The 20,493-nt window shown below is 38.5% G+C and overlaps 1 protein-coding gene across 2 annotated transcripts; it reads right to left on the reverse strand.

The window, feature by feature from the left end:
* Positions 1-8,580: 8,580 nt before the first annotated feature.
* Positions 8,581-12,446, reverse strand: LOC145980697 (uncharacterized). 2 transcript variants are annotated; one of them, XM_083113758.1, is made up of 2 exons: positions 12,351-12,446; positions 8,581-10,430 (listed from the first exon to the last, which is right to left on the reverse strand). In XM_083113758.1, the coding sequence occupies exon 2, from the start codon at positions 10,417-10,419 to the stop codon at positions 8,791-8,793; it is 1,629 nt and encodes a 542-aa protein (XP_082969884.1). In that variant the 5' UTR covers positions 10,420-10,430; positions 12,351-12,446; the 3' UTR covers positions 8,581-8,790. The 2 variants fall into 2 exon arrangements, with proteins under 2 accessions (XP_082969884.1, XP_082969885.1); XM_083113759.1 differs by having other exon boundaries at positions 12,346-12,428.
* Between the last annotated feature and the right edge of the window lie 8,047 nt (positions 12,447-20,493).

Here is a 20,493-nt window from a genome sequence, read left to right on the forward strand (position 1 = left end):
TATTTTATGCAACGACACCACTTCAAAATATTATTCCTGATGCACCCTTTTGTGAAAGCTAAATATTTGTGTTATTGTATATAAATTGTACCTTATTTTTCATGTATATCTCTAGTTTAATATCCATTGTACTCTATGTTCTATTTTTGTGTTATTCTGTGTCTATATTTGTATTGAGAAACGTTTTGTGTGGATTTTGGATAGAAACCTATGTAGGTGTCACTTCTGATTGTAGAATGTTTTTGTAATTAGAAATTGATTCGTCTGTGTTTGATCTGTGATATTGAATAAATATAAAAGCTAGGATTTCGCTCGAGAAATGAACATTCGTTGCAAATCGTGCATTGAACTCAAATACCAAAGAACTACTTGGTGTTGTGCATACATCTTGGTGTGGTAGTTCGTGGCGCAAGCAACCACCGAAAGCCACTCATAGAGGTCGAAATCCTTATATTCGTTTGATGTGTATACAGGGTGACTGGTAATTAGATGTATTCCCTGAAAGGGGTTAAAGTAGAGACAATTTGCAATAAATTTGACCATATGATACCCCGTACGAAAATTAGTAGTTTTCGAGATAATCGAATTTCAATTGTTTTTTTTAAAAAAATGACAATTCTCAACATAAAAAGATGAATTGAGAAAAACTGCTCATCGCATGGAACTTATTTCAGCGTTTTCTGATAGCTAACAAATAAGTGGTTCGTTGAAAAAAATGTTTTCCCCAAATAACAATCACATGTAAGTAACGGGTGGGTCTAAACTTACAAGTGATGATTAAAAAAATGCACTCTTAGTTTACTTGGCAACGTATTAATAACAAAAATGGTATGACACGAAGCGTACAAATTACTTAAATTACTTCCTTGTGACATCTGCTATCCAACAAGGTACAAATATTGCTAACATTCACATTTGTGTATAAGAAATAATACTTCATTCATCTTCATGTGAATGGAATCAATGAACAATACAATTAAAGAACATTACACGTCTTACTCAAAGTGGGCACCTCCGTTACGAATGCAGGCACGCAGGTTTTTACGGACATTTGGTCTCTTAACTCGTGATGTGATGGTGTCCTTGATGTGTTGACCAGCTGTTAAGATCCTCTCCCTGAGCTGCTCTTGCGAGTTTACCGGTCTCTTGTCATGTGGTTCCAAATGTAAAAGTCGCAAGGCGTCAAATCGGGGGATCGAGCCGGCCAGGGAATCGGGCCGCCTCGGCTAAATCATTTCTTTGGGTAATTTTCATCCAGCCACTGTCGCACGCCCAGGCAGAAGTATGGATGGGCGTCATCAACAATCATTTGATCGAGCCCCAAATTTTAAATGGCATCACTTATGAACATTTTTTGAGGAACGGAATGGCAATGGTGTTGGAGGATGTGCCTCTAGCTACAAGACGTGACATGATTTATCAGCATGATGACTGCCCAGCTCGATCCCCCGATCGATTTGATCCACCGGGTATCGAACCCGGGACCCCTTGTTTACAAGGCGATGACGCTACCACTGCGCCATCGGGGAGGCCCGTGTTTCTATTTATATGTGCTGTGAACTATTGTGGCTGCCTAACACTGCCTCTGTACCTGAGAGGAGTCTCTGTGACACCCCTCCACGGGAAATTGCCATCAGTCACTTCAAGTTACAAAAGGTCAGAAGAATACTTCTTACGTTTACTGTTAATACCGGAAATAAAGTTCAATTAGTCAGTTTTGCAAAAGAATAACGAAGTAAAAAAAGGGACATTTCAGCGTTACATGTGTGACATTTTACACGCATCAACAAAAGTGCGTTACGTGTGTGAAACTTTAAAAATGTAGCAAATTTTGACTTCATTTGTCTGTGAAACACACAGGATGCAGATGCTAGTAACCTTTATTGGTGAAATGTGCAAATTATATGCATGCACAAACATCTAAACTTAAATGCAATTAAAAACAATAATAATTTCCATGTTAATTCATTTTGTTATTTACACGGAGTAGGACCTCTTTTCGTGGAATGCCCCAAATGCGTTAAATCGAAAAAATTGAGTATAAAATATAGGAAGCACTTTATGTTTTCATATTCTATCATTCAAACCAAAGAATAAATAGTTTCACAATTGATAAAAATCCAAATTTTTGGGGGTTGTTCAAGCAATGTAAACACTAAGTTTTAAATTTTATTTTCTTTCTTGAAGGAGGTATACAGGGTGTCTCATAAGTAATAGCGCAAACTGACACAGGTGAAAGTACATGATAATAAAAAAGTCTCAGTAAACGTGAGTCTGCAAACGAGCCGTTTCGATATAACCGCGAATGTGTGATTACAAGCCGCCACTTACTTCATTGTTTGTAAACGTCGTCCTAGTTGGTAAAATCCTAATAATGTGTGGGAATGTGTGGTTACAAGCCGTCACTGGTTGCATTTTGTAAATACCGAGTTCTTTACTGCTTGCGCGTTCCGAGGTTTGCTCTTTGTTTACAAAACAGAACATTTCCGAGAGGTGGCGTTGGAATCAAACAGGATGGATACAATCAGTACACTGTCTAGAAATGAGATCTCCAATAACTTCTCTTACTATATTATTAGCATTTTACCAACTAGGACGACGTTTACAAACAACGAAGTCAGTGGCGGCTAGTAACCACACATTCGCAATTATCTCGAAAACGAAATCGTGTACTTTCACCAGTGTCAGTTTGCGCTATTACTTATGAGACACCCTGTATACAAGGTAATAACAAAAGAGAATAAATATGCATTTCAGTCCACTTACTGTATAAAATGTCAAAAAGTAATAAAAAACACTTGTGTTGTATATTTATTCATCTGGAGGATAAAGTGGAAAGGTCTCCCCAGGAATACAAATAAGTAATAATGATAATAATTTTGGAATAAAATTGTTTAATTTTTAGTAACTTATAATAGCTATATTGCCAAAAAAGGCCTAAAAAATGACCTAAAAATATAAAAGAAGGACCTAAAAACAGAAAAAAAGGCGTATAAATGTGATCCAAATTAATTAATAACTTCAGTTTTAATTACATTTTTAATACATAAAAAATACAAAATTCTGGTGGTATGGAACACACAGTGCGAAAAAAACAATATGAATGAAATGCATCTTCTTTCAGACATTATATATTTTTTAGATTAACATAATTTGAAAAATCATATTTGAAGAATCACATTTGTCCTAACCACACTAGGGTTACAGAAATAGGACTTCGGAAACCTTACCTCAGTTGGGTAAATATATATATAAAATTTCTTTACTACAGAAAGAATGTTTAAGAGGTGATGAACTGATGATGATTCGAATTGAGAATGGGCAGTAAAAACGTAGTCGAAAGAAGGTGAAGTTGCAAAAAAAAATCCGTTAAGACCTAAAAAATGGCTAAAAAAGGACCAATAAGCCAAAAAAAACTTTTTCTGGCCTACAATGACCCAAAATGAACATATATTATGTTGGGCCTCGTCTTCGGACACTAGGAAAGGAAAGGATTTTTCCTCAACTTTCGAGCCCTAGTTATGTATTACTTATGTATTCTGCATGCAGGTCCTATGCAGATCCATTTACAACATGTACATACTATCTCAAAGGGCTCTTTACACCCCGTTTTAATTTTAAGGTAAGGGTTTTAGATAAAGGGAAATCTCCTCGTATACTTCTAAGGGTGCAAAATGTCCATACCTGCTGACGTATCGAATATTGTAAATTCAATCAATTAATCAAACCTTGTACCTTACGTATGCTTCCAGTTTGTGACGACTTCATGTTCCAATGTAATCCCCAGTGCTGAAGTTATTCGAACAAATTCCAAGAGACTAAAGGAATCATGGAGTCACTGAAGATTGTTAACGATGCTGCTCAACGTTCAGTATCTCTTAAATCAAACTTTCATGAGTCGCAAGGAAAGAAAGTGAAATGCAGAGACTAATTAGGATTGTCTATGATTACAGGAATCGTGCTTCAGAGAGCATTTTGAAAATTTACCAACTTCGTTAATAAGATTTGGATTTCAAATTGCAACAACTGAATATGTACATTAATCTCATTTACTTTTGTAATAAATTATTCTTTTGTAACCAAAAATTCATTTAGTACAAATAGTACAGCTTTCATAAATAACTTTGAAATCTGTAAAAGTCCCACATATCCCATGTACGATGTATATTCATCCTATGCCATAACTTCATGTCGCTTGAGCGACCCATAAATTTTATCCAATAGGGTTGACTTCTTGCAATAATATATGCTCACAGGAAAAGAACAAAATTAGCAACTATGCGAAATTAAATTCTAAAATATACTTTGGAACACCCTATACACTTATGAGGAATTATGATTAGGGGTACCGGGTTCGAATGGTTAATCTGTGCGAGTGTCCCTCAATCAATTTCATCATATCTTCTCTCATCCTTATCTTGGCGATTATTCAAAATTGAAAGAAAAGTGTTATAAAATAAACCACATCAATCAATCAATCATGAGGAATTATGGAGAGATAGGAACTGCCTTGCCCTCTTCCAAAGTCAGCGCCTACGTCCAAAAAAAATCAGAGTGAGTTGTGTGTGGTTCAAAATATGCCTCCCAGCACTATTCGCGATTATTCCGACCGATATAGGGTCGCTACAGAATATCTAGCTTTTGGAAACTATGCTTTAGAAACTAAGAGCAGATTTCATTCTTCCAAAATATTTTATTAGACCACAATTTCTCCGCTCCACATACACTTGATATGATCCATATCTTTATGTGACGTCACAACTTTAAAATATGTCACTGATATATTATACTTTTATGAAAGGACACTTAAATGTTGTGTTATTATATGTAATATTGCACCTTGTTTGTAATGTATATTTTTTGTTTAATGTTTATTGTATTGTATGCTCTATTGTGAGTAGTTTAATGTATCTTCATGTTTGCGAGAGTTCACTATGTGAATTTGTATTTCTAAACATGTGTAGATGTCAGTTTTGTTGATAGTATCCTTTTGTAGATAGTGAGTGATTCATCTGTACTTGACTCTGTGTTCTCTAAAATAGTATAAAAGCGAGGATATCACGTAAGAAATAACACACTTTCGCCATGGATCGACGAAGCTTTCAAACTTAAAAAGAACTACTCGGTGTTGTGCATACATCTTGGTATGGTAGTTCGGGGCGCAAGCTAGGCCTATGTGATCAAAGGTACGCCGATAGCCATGCATTGATGATATGCACAATACTGCAACCATTCTACGTTAAATAATAAAGCTAGCCTAAGGATTAATTTGGAAATAAAAGGCTAAAGAGCAAATATTTGCTCATTTGTTATTGCATATCTCTCGGTGTGGTAGTTCGGGGCGCAAGCTAGGTCTATGTGATCATAGGCATGCCGATAGCCACGCATTAAGTTTATGTTTTTTAGTTGAGTCAATTCATCGACAAAGCCAAATATTCGCTTTTGTCTCAAGTATATTCGCATTATAATCAGTGACGAAGCGTAGAGTTGCTAGCAGGGTAGGCACAAAAGTGCGATAATATCCATTACTTGGTTAAATCTGTAAAAAAAAGGGAGGGGGGCTATGTCATGGACAGTGGTTGAATGTCTCTCCAGGCGCTTCTTTACTTGCCAGTGGCGTGACGTTTTCAAAAGTGTTGTTACCGGCCATCAGTACGATAATTATGTCTTGGGCGTTCTCCTCTCGCCCACCAGATGCCATCGATCTAGATTTTTCTTAATTTCGTTTTTTTTTTTTTTTGTTGTATATTTTCAACCCCTGAGTTATGCACGCACCTCCAGAAAGAACTACTAATCATGAGACATCGCGGAAATCCAACGAATAGTGCTCGAGCCCTGTTGTCAATTCTTCATCACTTTTTTCTAAATTTATTTATTTATTTTGCAATGAGGTGAAAAGGGCCAGAAGAACCCCATAATTTTCGGGTCAGTATGACGTTTGTGCCGTGAGCAGACGACAGAATTCCGCACTTTCAGCGACTGTCAGTTTGGTACGTTCTACTGTTGCCAACTTAGTTTTTTTTTTTAGCAAGACTTCCTCGCACCAAGGAAAACACCATTGTTATCTGTTGTCTAACTAAAGGAATGGTTGTAATTAATTCCAGTCTGTATGTGCAAGTAAACATAATTTAAATTTTGGATATTTTCGTCTCAGTTGTTCTGCTCTATGTTAATCGTGACGATGAGAATATATGGAGAATGAAATCAAGAGGATCAGGAAACATTGACATGACCACAATTAGGTCACCTGGCTTCGTAACGTGTTAGAATGACCACTACGGGGCTTTCAAGAAAAAACATACGTAAAGGTGACCTATTTCATTCAGTGTGAATACTTCACATCCTAGTTTGTTCTATCCACCTTTACGTGATAATAGAACATAGGATCCTTGTTTGGGACGCTCCTATGATGGCAACACGAAAGGTTACTATGTAACATATAAACAGGTTATAATAAATGTAGTTGCTTGAGAGAATAGAATCCCAATTTTTAGGAGCAATTTAGCTCTTTTCTGCCAATCCAAAGTGACAACACTGGCCTGTTCCGCCAGACCTGAAACAGACCCCGCGATAACCCCACAACACTCCTTGTCCTAAACACAAAAAAAGACTTCCCTTGCATTGTACTCTCATTGACCGCCCTCTTCTCTTGTTATCCCTCCAGGGTAAACGAAACTGCCTACCTCTTCGCTTGTATCGGCTGCATAAAAAAATGTCTGCTTGGAATATCTATTCGACGACAGTGTTAACGCATTAAATAACTTCTCAACAACTTTTAATTTTTTTAAAAAAATTACTGTCACTTGCCACTGCTACTTGCAAAGGAAAATAGAGTTGTAAACATTTTAGAAGTTATTCTTATAAGAAGGAAACATGAAAGACCAGAAGTGGGTCCTACCTTACCGATGATTACATCTTCACTCAATTAAGAACTCAATTGTTCTTGTATTTTAGTCCAGCACTTCCTTGCATAAATCTGATCGCTGCACACGACACGAATCGCAAACGAAACTCTACCGCCACGAACCTCGCGCTCCGAGTCACGCTCCCTTGTAGCGTCCTGAGCAGGAGGCAAGTTTTCACAGAGAGGGAACAAGCGAGGGAATCCCCGTTCACGATAAAAATAAATTATTCTCTTTCCAGTGAAAGTAAAACTACTTTGTAAATATAAGGCGTAACTAGCATTTTAATTTATATAATTTGGTATGAAGACTTACTTTAGAAATATAAGTTCTTTAGACTTTCTGTTTAGGCTACGGTGTTGGGTGAATCGACAAGACCATCAGCACTCTGACCAGAAAACGAAGTCAAAACTACAGTACTCCGTAATTTTAAATTTCACTTACTCTTGTCGATGAAAGGAAGGAAAAACCTAAGTTTCTTACAAAATATGGAGAATGTACAATGAAATAGAAATCTCTCTGCACGAACACAAGCTAATGTTTATAAAAAATGCTGGTACAGCACAAATTTCCAACCCTGGCATAAATGCAGTGTTGCTGACATTCTGTTCGTCCTAGTGGGTAACGCCGCGAGGCCGGGCTCAGGAGTACGTTATAAGCATACGTACAGTACTCGTAAGATTAGGCTTCCCGCATATACGACCGTATGACAGAATGTGAAGAGAAGAGGCCCCAGCAAATGTGCCTCACTCCGTGGAAAGTGCGTATACTAGACAGGGTTAGAATTATTTTGTAATTATCATAAATGAAAATTCCAAACTTTTGCATTTCATTGCATATGTTTTGACGAAATAAGTAAATAAAACTTTAAAAGAGTAATGGCGTGGGTAGGCCTGGCCTCCTGGCCCCATAGCACGCTTCGCCACTGATTATAATTGCCATAAATAAAGAATAAAACCTTTTCATTTATCTACTGCAGCAATGTGGTTTTATTCTCTGCGCTGTGAATATTGTCTTTGCCTAACACTATGCCTGTACCTGAGAGGAGTATGTGTACTTCACCGAGTCGCATCGTTCACCGCTGATTATTATTAAGTTATTATTCATAAATATAATAATACGTTTAATAGTATAATAATACAGGCATGTACTTATCACACTAGAGTGCTGCGGGGAGAGGATTTCACTGGAGTGCCCAATAGTTCCCACGACGCTAGATCGCGGACGGAATTGATAGCTTCTTCGCTCGAGCGAATAACGTTCATACAGGTAAAAGGAGCGGTATACACTGTGGTAGTGCGCCATGTAAACCCAGTGTGAGCACATCTGGTTAGTAATACTAAGTAAATTACCCCTGGCATTTACTCGTTACGACCTAAAATTGCTCTGATCTTTGTGCATCTGCGCATCAAATAGCCCATACATATACAGATGTGTTTCACTTACGTCAGAAACTACTGATTGTGGCTTCGAGCAGCATGAAATTGAAACTTTTACAATATACGATGATACATTGTGCTGTATTCGGTGTTTCAAACAGAAGCTCACGTCATTTCACAATATTTCCTCGCACACGACAAACAAAATCGGTCGCAAATATGGCGGCTGTGCGCATCCTGACGTCACATGAAACCCGGGCTATGAAGATTCTAAAATTATGAAATCAAGAAACAACGAATAAAAATACTAGAATGTTGTATTAACAACTGTACACGAAATCATCCAACGTAATTCAAGATTCAATTCTTTGTTCTGCATAGCTTACGTTGGCTGTACAAAAAAGTATTAATTATATGATATTTATTTCTGCCTCATTTCTGCCTCCATACGAAAGAAATAATGTGTTGCATACAAAGACATTATCAAGAGAAAATAGTATTTGGCGCGATTATATCCTGAATGGAAGTCTGCCGACCATTATTATGTTTTTGAAACGAGAAAGGAAGAACATCAAATCTTCTTTCGTGGTCACGAAAACCCCGCCATATACGTAAAAAATCTTCAGTTTGGGAGAATCTGAAATTGCGCACAGCCTCTTCAAATAATTGTGTGGCCTACCCAGGATATTCTCCACGTAAATCTCTTCCAGGTTCACCGCAAACTTCAAGAGCTGCAATAGTACTTCGGCAAAAATGTCTCCGTAGATGGTGATATTTGTGATATTCTGGTGCTCTGTCATAGGATGTGATAATCCATTCTCGTTCCAAATTATATTTTTCAAAGTAAGCTGAAGCCTTGTGAGTGACGGAAAGAAATTAAGTATGCCGATAAGGTTGCAATCTTGGGTGTTTCTTTCAAACAACAGTCTCTTGATTCTATTTCTGAAAGCTGTCGACTGATCTATTGAACTTTTATTAATCTGAAACATGTTAAAGTTCTCCAAGAACAATTCATCCAGTGATGCGAAGTCATTGAAGAAATTGGCAGGAACAGGTACCGTTGGTTTGCAGATATATAACTTTTGAACGTTTGGACATGCAGTGATGATGAATTTCAAAAAATCCTTTGTTAACTTGATCAGACAGACACTGGTGAGACCGAAGCAAGGGAGAACGTTCCGTTTTGAAATTAGAGGTTTACTCAAACGTGAAAGAAAGCCATCCAGCCTGAAGCAGCCAAAAGAACATAGATTGGCCACTAGGCACAAGGCAACCAGGAGACCTTTATCAGTGATACCATAGCCAATGCTACATTTCATAGCTCTTAGAGTTTGGCACAGGGGACTCCTCCTTCTCTGGTAGCACTCAATGCTCTCTCCAAAAGGAACCAGCTTCTCCAAAGGCATTAATACGTCAGGAATCCCAAACAAGGAACTTGCCCAGTCCACAACTGGTCCGTTGGTTTGCCCGGGAACCTTTTTTAGGATTTGTGTGAGGTGGTGCATACCTTTGTCTGTAATTGGTGATTTAGTGGCGTCCAAAATCTCAAGTCTAAGGCAGTTCTCGCCTATTACTCTTAAAACGTCATCATTGCAAAGTTGCGGTAGTTCTAGAACAACTAAACTTCGAGCTGTGTCCAACATCCTCTTTGTATAGTTCGAATAGCTTGTATAGTTCTGAAACATAATTTTCGGAAAACAAGACACACTTTCCGGGAAAAATAAGTTCTCCCTAAGCCGCAACTTCAATGTCTCCAAATCTGCGCCTTCTTCTTCTAAATGCAATAAGATCTCGACGAGAAAAGTTTTAGACAAGTACGGAAGTTTCAACTCCTTGGATCCCTTTTGGAACAACACTTGTGTGATGTAAACGGATGCGGGCACTTCATGTAACGTTTCCGTTCTCTGATCCACCAAAGACAATGCTTTCTCTAGAAGAGAGGAGCGTACTGTTCGTGGCATCTGACTGCAGAAATCCTTCACACATCGTCTGTTTGAGTGAAATTTCTCCATGGATTTGGAAGCTATGAGCATCAAACTTAACTTCTCGTACATAACATCTTGGAGCGTAGAATGACGTTTCTTTTGATATGTCCACGTAGCGTGCGCATAATATCCTGCATTTTCATTTCCCTCCATTTTGGCAAATCCTGAAGAAAAGAACCGTAAATTGTAATATAATCAACTAACGAACTCTGTAGCACTCTTAAACCCGAGAGTTTATGGCTGCAGTAACACAAGCCTTCCTTCCATCTGTCCCTATTCTTGGCAAGATCAATCCTTAACCGATTTCCTTCAGGTCCATATTTTACCTTGGAAACAACATGACTTCATGTTGCTGTTTCTTGACAGTATTTTTTACAGTGTCATCTCCACGCCTAACCCCCAATATGGTTTGGTTTGAGTTTGTGTTTTAAGTCCACTTTATGCACTGTAAGGCTAATCGGGACTGGACCTACAGTTTAAAGTGGGATCCGAACCACTATGTGCCTCCACCGGGTATCGAACCCGGGACCCCTTGATTACAAGGCAACGACGCTACCACTGCGCCATCGGGGAGGCTCTAACACCCAATATGAATGGAGGACCGCTCCTGTGATTGGTCAGCGGATCTCTCGGATCAAGCTGGAAGGATCACATGGTAGTAAAATTGTAATAAAACACTGTATTTATTTAATTACTGCACCAAAAAGAAGGAAATCTTTAGCTTAATTTAATTTATGAAATGTCTGATTCTTCCTTTGGCCTTTGGCTCAGTATAATGCTTTCAGTGACAATGAATACTACTACGAAAAGTGTTTGAGGGTAAAAAAAGTTGATCGATTTCCCTTGCAAATAAACTGGTCTTTCTCAGTATTGTGACCCCTGCTTTATTTCCACGATACCATACATGCAAGAGCACAGTAAACAGATATGTAAAGTTCATGTATCTCTCTGAAAATATTGTTTTCCTGTTGTTCTTTTTTAAGTTACTGTGCCATATCGGACTTCATGTTCGACTTCAGAAGCTCGAATGCAAACCTGTGTGCACGCTGCCGCATTCATCTTATTATTAGGGGTTTTTCTTTTAAATGTTTCGCTGTTGACGTCCTGATATAAAGTGAATTTGGTGTTGATCGACTTGTTCCCAACACGTAAATTCACAAAATACTGAACCAAGAAATGTTGTACGACTACAAGCAATGGAGAAGGATAAAGTTTTGGGCGAGACAGCCACATCATATCAATCTAACCATTAGTAACATCGGTCAAAGGGATCCTAGAAGGTGAATTTATAAAATGCCGAGACTAGATTTAACTCAAAAATAGCAAATACACAAAACAGCTGGTTGCATAAGACAATACATACTGCAACCGGCTTAATGGAACAAAAGTCACGCAGCGTCTTCGCTGAACAGTAGCTATTCGCATGGGTGTTCGTCACAATACTAGGTTCAATATACAACAGATAAATTGAGTAAACCACTTAGGACAAGGGCAGAAGAAGGACGAAGGCAAATGTATGTCATAGACTAGAAATGATCAGGTCTCGCTACTGAACCTAATTCTAGTATAATATATGGACGGGTTAAAGTTACAGTGGTGTAAGTCACTTCCTTAAAAAACAAAGTAAGTCTGACTCACAGCACTTTGCTGATCAACACAGCAGCTGTTTCCTTTATCGCTAGACCTTAAACTGTCATCTGTTGACAGTTCAAAGAATCTCAGATTGACTTCACGTTTTCTGTTAGCAGATTGACTTATATAGATCTAATTTCTGTGTCTATTTAATTTTTTTTTTCAAAGTGACTTGCACCACTGTAACTTTAACCTGTCCATATCTCCAACAATGTTAAATGCCCTATTAGCACGACAGTAGTGCGAAAGGGAATTTTTTAAAGTCAAAACAAAGCAAGAAATGGTAAAAAGGCCACAAATAACAAAACTATAACAAATGTTTCCGAAACTTAAACAAAAATGTGAAACCGACATGATCACTCCTGTCGTGTCCTATCCATTCAGACTTTTTCAAATATATAAATTTGACAGTCCACATTGATGAAAAATGTCGACAAAGAAACGAACCTCACCAGCACATATATTTTATCGTCTTGCTCTGCCTCAGATTTTTCTTCGTACAAAATCCTTCGATTAAATGTCACATGTGCCACCATAGTAACGTATTTGCTATTCTTCGTGGTAACAATAGACTTTCTATTTAAGTATTACATATGGGCAATTCCATTGTGACGATGTGACATTGAGACCAATTTACATTCATTTTTTAAAGAGTTTCGTAGCACCTTCAAATACTCTACCAATTCGTGTAATTTAATTTTCCTTGGTGAAAGTTATTATCAGAATATTCCTCCCTCTCAATTTTCAGTTACAGAAAATATATTTTTTGTAATTGTCACGGGTGACACTTCTGAGACTTTAGAACTTCCCTCAGTCTTTGAGAAAACTCTGCGAAATTTATGGGTTTACCAACACAATTATATTTTATTTTCACAAAGCAAACTTTACTCTACATTTTTATGCTTTTAGTTTTAAAAAAATATTGCTACATACTTTTTCATAAACATTCTTTTCCTGTGACGGTTGTGACATCATGCACATTAAGGATTATGAAAAAATACAAAGGCTATCAAAATTATCATAAATAGATTCTTCAATCTAAGGTTTGTTTCAGAAATGAAGTAGGATACTTCAGAGCTTAAGATATACCGTGCGTCCATTTCCTTGTGAGGCCGAGAGATCGGGAGAAGTGTGGCGGCCGGCGCTAGCGGAGATGCCGACATTTTCGACCAGTAACGTCCCGCTTAAGTTTACACTCGAAAGCGTTTTGCTTCGCTCGGAATCGTTTGGAGGTTTCGAATGTGCAACACTGTATCAAGATTACGTTGCAGACTAAACCGTTAAAAGTCAATGGTTTTCGTGAGCATTGTTTGCAATCTGAAAGCTCCGAGCTTGAGTTGTTCTTTCCTTCGCGACTACAGGTGCCCTGGACAGAGCTGCGAATGGAGTGAGGAACAGACCTTGAACCAAGAACATGTTAATTTCGTACTGTGTAAAAGAGTGTGGTTTTTTGGTTACTTGCCTTGCTACTTCTTTGTGTAATTGCAGTGTGTGTGTGTTGTGTGTAAGTGAGGCGATTGAAATGCCAGCCGCAAAGTTCACGTTATAACAAAGAAATTTTATGTATGACACTTACGTGAAAACAGACTCGTGTCGAGACGTGTGTAGGCAATTTGCACATAAATTCCCTGATAAATTTCTGCATGCTAAAGATATGTCCATAAAAATACGCCGGACGTTAATGCTTTAAATAAAAATAATTTAGCTTTGTTTGTCCACTCTCACATGGAATGGCTCATATATGTTTAACAATGTATTTTACATAACAGATCAATGATGTTTCCCCTATGTGTATGAAGTAAATAATGAAGTGTACACTTTCTGCAAATATTCACATGTGTAAAAATTATAACAAACATTTATATACTTTTGGCAAGGATATTTTTGAATCCGATTTTAAAAGTTTCTTCATGCAACATAAAGTACATTTTTTAAATATTTGTAACATGAAGTTGTACGTTAGGGAGAGCTGTGAGGAGTGATCAAAAAGTTCACCTCACATAATGGTTCTGATCACACATTAAACTGTAGATCCAATTCCGAGTAGCCTTTCTGTGCATGAAGTGGACTTAAAAATAAAATAAATCAATCAAGAAGTTCATGACATTAGGTTTAAGAGATAAATAAAGAAAAAAAATAGTGTTTTTCTCAACTTCATGAACATTTTCGATTTCCGATTAAGCATAACAGATACAGAAAGTGTTCTGCATAGGCATAGCCATGACTGAGTCCTGTTTGTTCGTTTGTGAGAGTCGACTCCACTCGCTCACTGAGAAGAGTCGTTCAAATGAGTCGTTGAAAAGAGTCATCACGATATTTATTATTTCTCGAACAATTGCATGAATTTTATTTGTGTGGGAGAGTTGACTTCCATGGTCGTAGCAACGCGCTACGACAACAGAGGTCCCGGGTTCGAATCCCGGTTGGACTTGGATGTTCTTTGTGAGTGATCCTACATCAATTTCATATCATCACTTATCCTCGTCGTCGCGATCAGCCAAAATCGGTACAAAAGCGACGTTAAACAACAAAAATACTACAAACAAATACAAAATTTGTCGGAGGAGTGGATGTAGTCGCTTCGGTGGCCGACTTTCTATCTCACCACTGAAGTTCCTGGGTTCGAATCACGGCCTCGACATGGACATTCTTTGTGAGTTTCCCCTTCATCAATTTCCTTGAATCATAACTCATCCCCATTGTCTCAATTAGTGAAAAATAAAAGTACAAAATACATTCATGTGCATCATTCTTAAAATTAATGCAAAGGGATTTTAACGTTTTAATAATGTTCTCTTAGTACCATAAACATCAAAACTCTCTCTCTCTCTTTCTCTCTCTCTGTCACACACACAACCACAACGGGAGTGCCCCGTCAATTTATTTATATATTTATTTATTCCTCGTTTTGGATGGCGAAGTTAAGACACAAGCCTTTTCTTCCGCTTAACCATCTTGAAATATATAAAAACTAAAAACATTAAGATAACAAAAAAATAAATATATAAGAACTAAGAACAATAAGGTACCAAAAAGAAGAAAAACACAAGAAAAAATAAAAATAAAAACACGCAAAAAAACATAAAAAATAAAAACAAAAGTAAAAAAACGTCAAAGATAAACACACACATAAAAACATACTCAAATTACAGAAAAAGTCGGTGGGTGTTGGTCCTACAAGTTTACACGAAGGTTTAATTTTATTTCCCTGCTTACAGTAATGGTAAGTTGACTCCAGAAGATGATTTCTTAATTTTGATTTTAATTGGCCGAGAGAAGAAGAGTTTCTTATGTCATTGGGGAGGTCGTTCCCACGCTCTGGTAGCAGTGGCCGTTAAGGAATTTCCATAAAACGTTGTTTTGTGGGAGGGGATGACCAGCAGAGAGTTGTCTCTCGAACGGGTGGCAAAGGTGTGTGCTTCACTTAGGGGTTGAAATCGAGAAAGTAGGTAGGACGGCTCTCGTAAGTTTACTATTTTGTAGAGCGCTGTAAGAGCGTGGAAGCGGCGGCGAGTGGAAAGGTCGAACCAGCCTAGGTCCTTGAAAGCCGGGGTAAGGTGGTCAAAATATTTGATATTATAAATATAGCTCACACATGCATTTTGTACTCTCTGTAGACGTTTTGCTAGTTCACAGTTGAGACAGAACTAACGACTCCACGAGTGTTTTCTTTACCTCTTGTGGTAAAATGTTATTAAGGCGATGCAGAGAGAGTAATGCTGCGTAGGATTTTTTGCATATGGCTTTCACATGGTCACTCCAAGTGAGGCTTTCGTCTACAACGACTCCCAGGTCTTTGACCGAAAGCGACAATGAAATGGTGTATTTGGTCAATGGCCTGTGATAGCAATATAAAAAGAACAAACAAAGTGGTAAATTTCTTTATCAGAATTGTCAAACACAGATGTCCAGCCCTTGCAAACTTTTTCAAACATGAAATTCTATCCACTCTTCAAATTCACGATCCTTCCCTTCGCCGTCAAGTTTCAGATCTAACATTTCTTTTCAAAATCATGAATGGACAACTCTTCACTAACGAACTCTTGCCACATTTTCACATCCGGATCCCACGTACCAACAGCAAATGCAACAACTTCTTTTACACAAAAGCCTCAAGGCTATCCCTAGAACAAAGGTCATTTCTCTGTAGGCTACAAACAAGGTACAATACACTAAATGATCCTCCAGGCTTCCATCTATCTAAGCAGGCTTTCAGAAATGCGTGCATCAAGCAGCTGAAGAGAAATTAATATTTGTTATACCCTAGTTATTGTTTTATTATTATTATTATTATTTTATTATTGTTACATATGTGTGCGTGCTTCTCATTTGTTAATTTCTATTTTTCTCTCTGTTGATATCCTGATATAAAATGGATTCTCTCTGTATTCAGGATTTGTCAAATAAATAAATAAAAAGAATGTCAGGGATGGAGGACTTCTCTGTTGTGGAAATGAGCTAACGTGAGCCAATTAAAGTACATTTCGTTTTCTCAGCATTGCTCGCAGACCGTTTGCCTGAGACCAATCATGGACGAAATTAATTATAGGGTGGAAAACACTAAACAAGGATGTGAGGCTAACAATATCTAAGAAGTATGACGAAATAGAATATTCAAGATGGAATTCTGCAGTGCCTAGAAAACGGAAAGCACCTATTCCCCGTCCAGCCAAAGATCCAACTTCGAATTCTATTTCTGCCTTTTCCGTCCAAAGGCAGGAAGGGTCACATGAACCCTTGAACCAATCGGCTTGGTCTAGTCGCCATGGGGAGGGGAAATTCTTGATGTACGTGGGTGAATCCTCCATACAGTCCAGACTTATCCCCTTGTGATTATCACTTGTTTGGGCCACTGAAAGAAGCACTCGGAGGTAATCGTTTTCAGGATGACGCAGAAGTGAAAGAGTTCGTGTGCAACTGGCTGCACCCACGACCGAGAACTTTCTGGTACAAAGGGATTGCCAAACTCGCTATCCGCTGGCAAAAGTGCATTTCAGGTCAAGGGAGCTATGTAGAAAAGTAATTACTTTGTTTTGTATTTGTATTTTGTTTCAATAAATTATGAAAAATAAATTCCCGTTTACATTTGATTCACCCAAGTATTGTGCTTTGCAAACTTATGCCTGATAGCAAAACAGGTCGCAAAGGCATTTCCAGCAACGCCAAGGCGCGGCTAAGTCACGGTCTCTGGGGTAGCAAACGGATCGGTCTCCAATTCCCCCCCTCACACTCACCCCTGAACTGCAAGCATAGGGTGCATGCTGACAGCAGGTGTCATTTACGTCTGAGCAAAAATCAGTCGTTTCGCAACACTGCGTTTTGCAGTGCAAACCCATCTGGAGACAAAAAGTCTAGGCTTGAAACCTCTACTACTATGAAAGCTACTGTGAAACCTCTGCAAGATATCACGTTACCAGTTGCTGAATGGGAGAATTGTAAGAAAACAGAGTTCGAAATTAGTACGTATGGAATTGAATGGGTTTCTTTCTTACAGAAAAAAAATGTTTCCACTTTTTGATGAGAGGGTACCATTTTATAATAATAATCATAAGCATGTTATTACTAATTATTGTTGTTATTACAATTAAAGTTTTATTGTTACCCTGGCCTGCATAATTTTGGCGATACCAATGAACCTAGGTACTTGCCCTGGCCCTCTTCTCCCCCCCCCCCACCCCCAGACAAAATAAAAATAGTCATGGACAATTTGCATGGTAATACTCATTTATCCCACTGTACCAGTGACGCAACCACAGGGGGGCAGGGGGCTTTGCCCCCTCCCCCCCAACCTTGGACGGAAATGAGTTCTAGGGTGGGCAAACATTGACAGCCAAGGGTATCTGCAGGGGCCCCCAGTTTCAAATTTTATGCAAAATAAGAATACAAGGGTTGGATAAAAAGTAATGGCAACACTGGCATAATTGCTACTTGACTGTATTGGCAGAGGAGCACGTGTTACATTCCTTCAATGTAATCGCCCCCCCCCCCCATCTCTACGACCTTCTGCCACACGTATGGAAGGCGTCGTACACCGTCAGCGCGTCCATCTCTGTCGATGTCCCGCAGTGACCGCCCTATAGCACGTATGATGGCTTCGCGCGTGTCGTAGTGCTTCCCGCCCAGTGGTTCCTTCATTTCGGCAAAAAGGTCGTAATCACACGGTCTCATACCGGTGAATACGGCGGAAGTTCCAGTACCTCCCACTACCAGTTATGCAGGAGCGCCGTCACAGTGTTCGCAGTGTGACACTTTGCATTGTCAAGCAGGATGATGGGACACCGTGCCAGAACGTGCCGTCGCTTCCTTCTTAATGCGAGACGAAGGTGGTGTTGCAAGAAGGTGCAGAAATAGGCTGCGTTGACCGTCTGCCTAAGAGACGTTGTTCTTCTTGCCTAAACATATTGTTAGGGCGCTTGCACTCTCGTCCTCTGCTTCAGAGCACTGCTGTTTTTGACTGAATAACATACAATTGCACCCCACTCACTATACTTCCTCGTCTGACATTCCTTTATCAACCACGAAACGGTTGTGGCGCTGTGACTCGCCCCTTTCACGGGACAGCAGTGTTGCCATTACTTTTTATCCAACCCTTGTACTTTTCGTAAAATTGTCTTGCTCGCTTCGCTCCATTGCCTGCTTTTCTTAGTCTATCAAGTTCAGAGATATACCTAGGGGGCGGCGGGAGTCGGCCATGGGATCCGATAAAAATAGTTCGAAAAGAGAGAATGCCATGGCAACCCGTGAAATTATTTGCTTCCTATTAAATCAATATTGACTTCAGTCTGCAAAAAAAATTGGATCGAAAAATTTTCTTCCTCGCTTCGCTCGCAATGTGTGATTGTTTTCTGTAATGCATTGTAAATTACCAGAGAGAGAAGTAAGACTTATCTTAATCGATTTTGTCTTAAATGCATAAACAATTTGTTTTGAGGAAAATGAGCGTGCACATTGCGGGGACAATTTATATAATTTTTGCTATTGGTTTATTATGAAGTGGATGAATTGATTGTGTGATGTATTTAAATAATATAATGTTTATATATGTATTAAAGAAACTTTGAATACGTACATAATTTAGTGTTGGTACGTTGAATATTTAACGGTGCTCCATGTTGCAAATGTGTGAAACCGATCGTGCATGAAAGTTATACATGTTAATGTAATATAAGAATTACGGTATATTCGGAATGCATTTATCAAGCATTTTCTGCCTTTCAAAAATAGTTTGTGTGATTGTTTTCCATGATTAATGTGAAATTGAACGCGTTGAAAAAATAATTCAAATAGTTCGAACACAAATGCTTTAGCACCGATTTCTACCCCTTTTGGAGTAATTTATGAGGATAATAACGTCTGATACTAATACTACCACTAATAATAATAATAATAATAATAATAATAATAATAACGTTATTATTATTATTATTGGTACATTTATCCTGGTGCTTGACCCCCCCCCAGACAAAAATTCGTGGTTGCGCCTCTGCACTGTGTAATGCATTTATACGTAATTCGGTGTTATACGTACTAATTTTCATGAAATACAGTTGATTTGTACGTAACCAAGCTACAACAATATCACAAAAGTATTACATTTCTTGTTACAAAAACACAAGGCCAGTTTCAAGAACAAAACAGGATAGACGGGCATGGCGGCGATGGGTTGCAAGGAAGACGTGTGTGGAACGGCGGTGTCACAGAGAAGGCATGGAGAGGCGGCGCGCGGCATGAAATCAGAGAAAGATTTTCCGCAGTATTTAGAACATGAGACTGACTCATTTTCTTTTGTACGCAATCGCGATACGAAAGTACACAATTTAAAAAGATACCAATAGATGACGTTTGCAGTGTCTCATAATAATAACAGAACAGCGGTTCCTTTAGTGAACATTTTCAGTTGATACTGGTCGGCCATGGAGACACGCTTGACGAGAAAGCAAAATTTATACGGAAAGTGTATTCTTAAAAGTAATGTATTTAAGAATCAAACTTTTAGATTCATTTATTTTCCGCTTTCCTGATGGCGCAGTGGTAGCGTCGTCGCCTTGTAATCAAGGGGTCCCGGGTTCGATACCCAGTGGAGGCACATAGTGGTTCGGATCCCACTCTAAACCATAGGTCCAGTCCCAAATAGCCTTACTGTGCATAAAGTGGACTTAAAATACCAAATCAATCAATCAATCTACAGTATTTTAATAATGATGACATGATATCTAAATCTGATTACGTAAGTATAACTCAGATTCAACTGTATTGAAGATTTTGACAACGAAGTGACAACACGGAATGACTTGGGTACAATCAAATGGGTTAAAGGCTGAGCTTGTACAGTCACGGACACTTCTGGGTTGTAACGATTCTATTGAAAGTCAATAGTATCGTTACAACCCAGAAGTGTTTGTGACTGTACCACTTATTCAGCTATGCTGGTTATTGGACTACGGACACGTCATTATCTACAAAGGAAGGTATGTACCAACATCGCATTCACATACCTGAATAAACGCCACAATTAACACGAAAAGGTATAAATTGTTCGCAGCACTGGAGTATTATCCAGGTAGCTACAACCTTTTCAAGCATTCCCATTGGCTG

This window comes from Lepisma saccharinum, chromosome 28 (genome assembly GCF_977018435.1).
Source record: "Lepisma saccharinum chromosome 28, izLepSacc3.1, whole genome shotgun sequence".
Lineage (NCBI taxonomy): Eukaryota > Metazoa > Arthropoda > Insecta > Zygentoma > Lepismatidae > Lepisma > Lepisma saccharinum.

What these genes read in the sequence shown, in the direction of transcription:
- LOC145980697 (XM_083113758.1), bottom strand. Translation starts at nt 10,419, where the DNA reads ATGGAGGGAAATGAAAATGCAGGATATTATGCGCACGCTACGTGGACA.